Below are 8,376 nucleotides of genomic sequence, written 5' to 3' on the forward strand. Positions count from 1 at the left end.
AAAACTCATGTAGGACTTCCCTGGTGGAGCAGTGGTTAAGAATCTGCCTGCCAATGCAGGTGACATGGGTTCGATCCCTGGTCCAGGAAGATCCCACATGCCGCAAAGCAACTAAGCCGATGTGCCACAACTACTGAGCCTGTGCTCTAGAGCACGCGTGACACACTACTGAAGCCTGTGCTCCTAGAGCTTGGGCTCTACAACAAGAGAAGCCAGCACAACGAGAAGCCCACGCACTGCAAAGAAGAGTAGCCCCCACTCGCCACAACTAGAGAAAGCCCGCGTGCAGCAATGAAGACCCAACGCAGCCAAAAATAAATTAATTTAAAAATATTAAAAAAAAAAACTACCGTAAAAGTTGTTATTCTAAATTGTTAAATGGAACAGTCTGTATATTTAGAGATGGGAAAAATTCTGGAAATCCACTTGTTTACTTTCTTTTCCAATTTTCCCTGTAACATATCTTCTTTATAGCATTATTTTAAATGACATAAATTTTAAACATTTAAGCAACATAATGGTTATGAATAAATGATTCAATCTTAGTTGGAGGCCCTAGGATGCAAAATGACATGGATTTTTATAAAGTTATTACTGGGTCTCCTGCACAATGAATAAACAATTGGCATTCACTGTAGATACACAGTCCTAAGATGCCCTGCCCTTACATCCTTTTGAAAAGATGTTCAGGGCTTCCCTAGTGGTGCAGTGGTTGAGAGTCCGCCTGCCGATGCAGGGGACACGGGTTCGTGCCCCAGTCTGGGAAGATCCCACATGCCGGGGAGCGGCTGGGCCCGTGAGCCATGGCTTCTGAGCCTGCGCGTCCGGAGCCTGTGCTCCGCAATGGGAGAGGCCACAACAGTGAGAGGCCCGCGTACCAAAAAAAAAAAAAAAAGAAAAGATGTTCAATTTCACTTCAATTTTAGTTAGGCCAATTGTGGAAAACGTCAAGGCAGATGGAACAAAACAGTAACATATTCTGTATACAGGCAATATTATAGTTTCACACAGTTTTGAGCCAATGCCAAGACTTTTGTAATACAGAAAAGAAATAGTAGCAACATCTTGAAATTTTTCTACAGTATTTTTCTTAGCATTAAAACAGTTCAACTGAATCATAGAAACTATATTCTAAGAAGAGTATACTGTTTTTCTCAGCCATACTTAGATTAGAATGAATGTCCTTAAATTTCAAGGCCAGAAGTGGAATCAGCTGCTAAGGTTGTCTAAACTAAGGGATGTGCAACTTGTAATGATAAACTTCACAGCTCGTTATTGTAATAATTGTGAATGGTATTTGAAGCAGGTACCTATCTTCAAACTGCCCTGGATAAGACTTGTTAAATCTATTAGTATTTCCATTATTCACTTTAAATTGACATAAAATGAGATTCAATTTTTTAAATTGAATTAGTACAATCAGTAAGGAAATAAAAAATCCTGGTGACAACAGACCCCATGTATTTTAGTACTCTGTGCTGACCGGAGTACTAAAACCAGAAAGATAGAATGAATTTTTTTTTTAATAGCAGGACTAAAATAATAAATAAATAAATAAATAAAATAGCAGGACTAGAAGGATCATTTTACAGGTCTCCCTGTAAATTTACTTTCAAGGATATTCTGCATCAGGCCTTAAAACACTTCCAAACTCCTATACATAATATTTAAATAAGGAAAAAAACATAGAACTAAGCAAAAGAGAAACTCTGGGTAAGCAGGTCATTTAAAGATATACAGCCGCACCAATATGTCTCCGTGTTATCAAAATTTAAGAGTAAAGAACAGAGAGACTGTAGGCCAGAGACGCGAAGGAAAGGAAGTGAAAGAACTGGATACTCCGAAAGTGAAGTTAAAAAAAAGGAAAGCTGAGGGAAGAGATGGGAAGGGGCGGAGATTTTAAGGGGGAAGAAGCGAGGACAGAAGAGGAGGAGGAGGCGGGATGAGATCTCACCTAGAGGGTGTGAGCGGGGGACAGGTGTGCCAGACGACCTCACCAGGCCCCGCCCCATCCCGGCGCCCCACCCCCTCTCCAGGCCCCGCCAGGCCCCGCCTCATCAGGTGCCTCCCAATCCTGACCAGTCCCGCCTTACCGGCGGCTGCCGCCGCATCAGGGGACAGCCCGGAAGCAGCGGAAGCGGATGAGGGAAGCTCGGCTGCGGCCCGGGGGGGGGCGTTGCAGAGCTGCAGGAGCCTCGGCCTCCTCCTCGCTCCCTGCGAGGCTCTCATGCGGCGCCCTCGCTGACACCTGAAATCCACTGCTCGCCGTCCTCCTGCGGATCACGGGGTTGCTCGGCTTGCCGCCCTCGGCGGTTGCAGTCATCGTCTTGCGGGCCTGCGGCGGTCGCCCATGGAGAAGAACGGGCGGAGCGGCGATAGCGGCCCCCGTGGGCCCGTACTGCACATCGCGGTGGTCGGCTTTCATCACAAGAAGGGCTGCCAGGTGAGGAAGGGGCCCGTACCCGCCCCCGGCCGTTTGGGCGTTCGCGCGCCGCAGGCACCCAAGCTGCCCCGCTCTGCTTAGACCTCCCTCTAGTGCCCTCGGTTTCGCCCCTGAACTTGATTCCTCTCTCCAGCTCCTCGCACTCACCCCACCTGAAGCCCACCCCCCACGCTCCCTTTTTTCTCCTGCCCCTGAAAATTGTATCTTGAGCAGCTGAGGAGCTTTGTGTCGGTTTGCTGGGGTTGGTAGGTATTTAGGTTCTTTGGTGGGGTGGAAGGAAGGAATCGAAGGTCGGCCCACTCTCTTCCCCATCCACCTCTGCCTCCGCTGACTTTCTGGGTGTCCACCTATAATGGGATCCTTCGGTAAAATTCAGCACTTGGGCTGCGTTTTCGAGGTAATGAGCTCTGGGACTCCACACGAGTGAAGCACACGCGGCGCCGTGGGGAAATCAACTTCCTTTGTTTATCTGTGGAAGCCCTAGAACCCCTGTTAGGCTGGTGTACTGACTCCACCCCCCACCCTTCCCATTCGGCCTTGGTTTTGCTGTTTAGTTTTGTCCAGATCTTGCTTTTTGGTAAGAGATCGACCTCTCCAGCTCAACTGCAGTGAGAGGAAGTGTATTTACCGAGCAAAGAAACGTGCAAATGTCAAGTCATTTTTAAGCTTCTTCACGGAAATGGTGAACGGGAACAATAGAACATTTGCAGTCTGTGTATGGAAGGCAAGGGAACAAAGATAGAAACAGGATTATTTAATGAGAGCAAACGCTGGAAGGCAGTGATGTCATAATGTGCTAGTGAACGGTAAATTGAAATTCTTAAAGTATTAAAAATACTGATTGTTACCACTAGGTAATGTAGCATTTTGTTTCTTGCATTTCACAGAAAATGTAACATTTTTAGAAGACCTTTATTGGCAAAATTTAAGTTCGTTAGAGGATGATAACAGAAAACTGATAGAGTGAAAAAATAGTTGTGTTTGTACATGTTTTCGTTGCCATGTGTGGGATCTAGTTCCCTGTTTAACTTTAAAATATATCATATTCCTTGTCCCTCAGGTAAAAATGGCATAGAAAGATACCAAGGAGGAAGTGGCATTATTCAGTATGGTATTTTAAAAAATTCAAAGCAGCAGCAGTAGAATATAAGTTTTTAAAATGTGGCCCTCACAGCAGAAACTAACACAACATTGTAAAGCAATTATACTCCAATAAAAATTAATTTTAAGAAATTTAAAAAACTGTTTCCCTATATTTAGAGGTATGAAAATAGATATTTGAGATAATTGTACCATGGCATGTAAACACAGTGTTCATCATCATTAGATTTTTAATACTTTAAAACTTCACATCTTTGATGTTGTCTTTTATAACTTACCTTGGATATGGGCGAAGTAACTGAAACTTGGAGGAAGTAAAACGATCTTACTGAAGTCACGCTGGAGTCAGAATTGCCTGGGCACATGTGTCCTCATTCAGTTGAGCCCTGTGGCATTTAGGAGTCTTTTACAGTAAAGTAAGAACTAGGGCCCACTTCACAACCAAACTGAATGGAACTTTTAATGACAAAACAGAAGGAAATATTGGTAGGAAATAGAATAAAATCTTTTAATCGTTGCTGTCATCTAAAGTCAAGGTTAATTATTATGTGTTCTACGTGTTTTATTGGTAAAAGTAGTATAATTTATGTTTCCAGAAAGGAAAAATGATTTATCTTAGTAAAAAAAATGTAATGCTGTTTAGGGATTAAAGAGTACTGAACAACAGATTGTAAGATGAAGCAGGACTCTGGGGTGAAATAGCACCCTGGGTATGTCCTTTTTCTGGATTTGTCTGGCTTTTGGTTTCAGCATTGAGATTGCTTTTTTTTTTGACCATGCTGCATGGCTTGCAGGATCTTAGTTCCCCAACCAGGGTTTGAACCCAGGCCCTGGCAGTGAAAGTCCTAACCACTGGACCACCAGGGAATTCCCGGTGACTGGTTTTGTAAAATGGACATTGTGCTGGGGGGGAGTCAGAAGACCTGGATGATGTCCTGGCTTCACAGCTCTATGACCTCCAGCAAGTTCAAATTGCTTAATTTTTTCTGTACCTCATTTTCCTCTACCAGATTTCGTCATGAGAATTTTAGACCTGGCAGGGATCCTTAGAGGTCATCTACTCTACCTCCCTTAAATTTACAGATGAGTAAACTGAAACCCAGAAAGGTTAAGTGACTTAAACATACTTACACAGCTAGTGGTAAAAGCAGATTTTATTCAGAAAGGCAATTGCAACATTGAAAAAGAGACCTCAGTATAGAGCTGGACTCGATTCCAAAAATAACAAGGAAAAGTGAGAATTTATAGCCAGGAAGCAGAGCGGGGGCCAGTGGATGGAAAATTAGTACCTCAGGGGTAACAGGGGTTTCGAGCTAAACCGGTCTAACAGGATTCTTGCTAAAATTGGACAATGCGGAGATGAACCCAGAAGCCCAGAAGTCAGGGCCTAATTGAGAAGAGAGTTCAGAGGAGCCTGACTAAAGTTTGGTTAAGGAGAGCCTCTTTGTCAGCACTAACATTAAAGCCCAGATGTCCCTAGTCTTTATAACTGCATATCTTTTAGTAGCACTTTAGGTTGTAGGCTTTTAGTAGAATGGAAAAAATACATGCCTTTTATATATATTTTTGTAATCCACAAGGTGTTTCAGGGAGACTAAGGCAATTATTTTTGAATACATACACTTGTTGAGTGTCTGCTCACCTGGGTTGTTGATAGAATTGAAGAGAATGCAAAGGGTTCTGCCACAATTCAATGAAAGATGATTTGGCTGTGCCTGGTCTAGTTGTGGCGCCCGGGATCTTCCTTGCCGTGTGTGGGATCTAGTTCCCTGACCAAGGATTGAACCCGGGCCTCCTGCATTGGGAGTGTGGTGTCTTAACCACTGGACCACCAGGGAAGTCGCAGGGTTATTTTCTTATTGCTGGCTGAAAGCAGCTTTTGAAAATTATACTTACCTCACTTCGCGCTCGCAATGCAGGGGGCACAGGTTCGATCCCTGGTCGGAGAGCAAGATCCCATGTGCATGCCGCAACGAAGATCCAGCGTGCTGCAACTCAGACCATTCCCAGCCTAAATAAATACATACGTACATACATACATACATATTTAAAATTATAATTACACCTCATAGCAGAAAATGAAGAGCTAAGAACCTGGTTTTGCAAATCAAACAAGAATTTGTTAGAATTTGTCAAAGTCAAAATGTAGGTGATTTTTAGATTCAACTAGTGTGTATTCTGTAGCTTTTGCAAGAGTCAAACACATAATTTTAGTAGAACTATTACTATTTCTCAGAGAAACATTTTGGCTTACTAGTAATCTGGTTTCTGTTACTCCTCTAATGGAGGTTAGCTGGAGAGATGACACTGATTTCTGGACTCTAAAGAGAGTTAAGGTTGGTGAATTGCTAATCTGAAAAACCTTTGAAACCCTCTATGATGGTAGTCAGGTTGTGTCAGGGAGCTGCTAACATAGCCACTCCACTCAGCCAACAGAGCAAATGAATGAAAGCCTCTCACACTGAGTTGATTGATAAAATTGACACGTCAATGCAGTGAAAAACAAACTTTTGCTGGAGACATAATTTGCATAAATTCATGGAAGTTCATCCAGCTGGAATAGGATGTTCAATTGATGTATACTAGTACAGGAAAAGATGGGTAAATAGTTTGTTCATCTACATTTCTCCATCTACATTTCTCATTTTTGGTTGCCCTACTTTCTCCCTTTTTTGTCTTAGTTTTTATAAAATATCAAAGTGTACTAAAAATTCCAGTATATGTCATATTAGTTCTTAAAGGATGTTCTTCACTTCTGCAAATGATTTTGGATGACCTACAACTCTTTTTTTTTTTTTTAATTGGAGTATAGTTGATTTACAGTGTTGTGTTAGTTTCAGGTGTACAGCAAAGTGAATCAGTTATACATTTACGTATATCCACTCTTTTTTAGATTCTTTTCTCATATAGGCCATTACAGAGTATTGAGTACAGTTCCCCGTGCTATACAGTAGGTTCTCTATTTTTTTATATAGTATTGTGTATATGTCAATCCCAGTCTCCCAATCTACCCACCACCCCCCCCCTTACTGCCCCACGCTTTCCCCCCTGGTAACTAAGTTTGTTTTCTACATCTGTGACTATTTCTGTTTTGTAAATAAGTTCATTTGTACCATTTTTTTTAGATTCCACATATAAGTGATATCATAAGGTATTTGTCTTTGACTTACTTCACTCAGTATGACAATTTCTAGGTCCATCCATGTTGTGGCAAGTGGGAGTATTTCGTTCTTTTTTATGGCTGAGTAATATTCCATTGTATAAATGAGCCACATCTTCTTTATCCATTCCTCTGTTGATAGACATTTAGGTTGCTTCCATGTCCTGGCTATTGTACATAGTGCTGCAATGGACATTGTGGTGCACGTATCCAACTCTGCTTTCTTAACCCTTCAAAATCCAAACATATTTGATGTTCTGTAAAGTACATGCATTAAGTCTTAGGCAGAAGGACTGTTGTAGAGACTGCCGTTCTTTGTTAATCAGTAGTGTATCAGGTGTTTCAGACTTTCTAATTATGTAAGATTTCCCTCAGGATGGATTAATCAGCTACCTTCTCCACCATTAAGATTTTACTTCCAGGTGTAAAGGATTAAAAGTACATGGCTCATTGAATTGTAACTGACTTCCGATTGTTTTAGGTGGTTTGAGGGTGCTTTGTTAGACTGCTCTTCCAAGTACTCAAAATGCAACAGGTCATGTTGATCACCAGTTCATTCCACACACTGAGATTATTCATAGAGAAAATTCCCATACTTGGTTGTAATTTGTAATATTTAGGTTCAAGTGAGCTGAAGTAAAACCTTTGCTTAAAAAAGTAATTCCTGGGATTTCCCTGCTGGCGCAGTGGTTAAGAATCTGCCTGCCAGTGCAGGGAACACGGGTTTGAGCCCTGGTCGAGGAAGATCCCTCATGCCACGGAGCAACTGAGCCTGTGTGCCACAACTACTGAGCCTGTGTTCTAGAGCCCGCGAGCCACAACTACTGAGCCCGCGTGTCTAGAGCCCGTGCTCCGCAACAAGAGAAGCCACCGCAATGAGAGGCCCGCGCACCGCAACGAAGAGTAGCTCCCGCTCGCCACAACTAGAGAAAAGGCCGTGCACAGCAACGAAGACCCAACGCAGCCATAAGAGTAACCCCTGCTCGCCACAACTAGAGAAAGCCTGCACGCAGCAACAGAGACCCAACGCAGCCAAAAATAAAAAGATAAATTAACTATTTTATTTTTTTTTAAAGCCAATATATTTCTTTAAAAAAAAAAAAAACTCCTTTCAGCAGTGTGCTGGGTTGAACATGATTATTTAGGGGAATGTACTAAATCTTTGTAGACTCTTCTGTTATAAAGGTGCTCTACAGTGCTGTGATAAAGAGGTCGGTTTACATGGGCAAGATGAAAGCCATCTATGTTGAATATCCTCAAACTAGGCATGTAGATGTTGATTCCTTCACTTTGTTTCCTATTTTTTCTATCTTTGAGGCCTTCAGATGTATTTTAAATGAAAAATGCCTTCTTTTAAATTAAAATGAACATCTGTTTATCATTTGATTATTTTTTCATTTTTATTTGGGTAATTCATGAGAATGAATTCTTCTATAGATACCATGTTAATTTCTAGTGGTCATTATTCTAGTTTATTGATCTACTTAACATTTAGAACATTTTAAGTGAGCTAACATTATTCTAGTTTATTGATCTACTTAACATTTAGAACATTTTAAGGACCATTGGTTTATGTTAGGGTGATAGTGTCATGGTAGCTAAAGTACTACCATGACAATTCAAACGGTTTTGAAATATTTATCCATTCCAACTCTTTCCCTGAAATTTTTAA

At 41.7% G+C, this 8,376-nt stretch overlaps 1 protein-coding gene across 1 annotated transcript in view; it reads left to right on the forward strand.

Moving 5' to 3' along the window:
- Window positions 1-2,350: 2,350 nt before the first annotated feature.
- Window positions 2,351-8,376, forward strand: part of AVL9 (AVL9 cell migration associated) — a 60,043-nt gene continuing 54,017 nt past the window's right edge. Inside the window, exon 1 of the mRNA XM_007447395.1 lies at window positions 2,351-2,443. Coding sequence (XP_007447457.1) covers window positions 2,351-2,443 — 93 coding nt within the window. The remainder of the gene's footprint in view (window positions 2,444-8,376) is intronic.

The sequence above is a fragment of the Lipotes vexillifer genome, unplaced genomic scaffold (assembly GCF_000442215.2).
Source record: "Lipotes vexillifer unplaced genomic scaffold, Lipotes_vexillifer_v1.1 scaffold1079, whole genome shotgun sequence".
In the NCBI taxonomy this organism is placed as follows: Eukaryota; Metazoa; Chordata; class Mammalia; order Artiodactyla; family Lipotidae; genus Lipotes; species Lipotes vexillifer.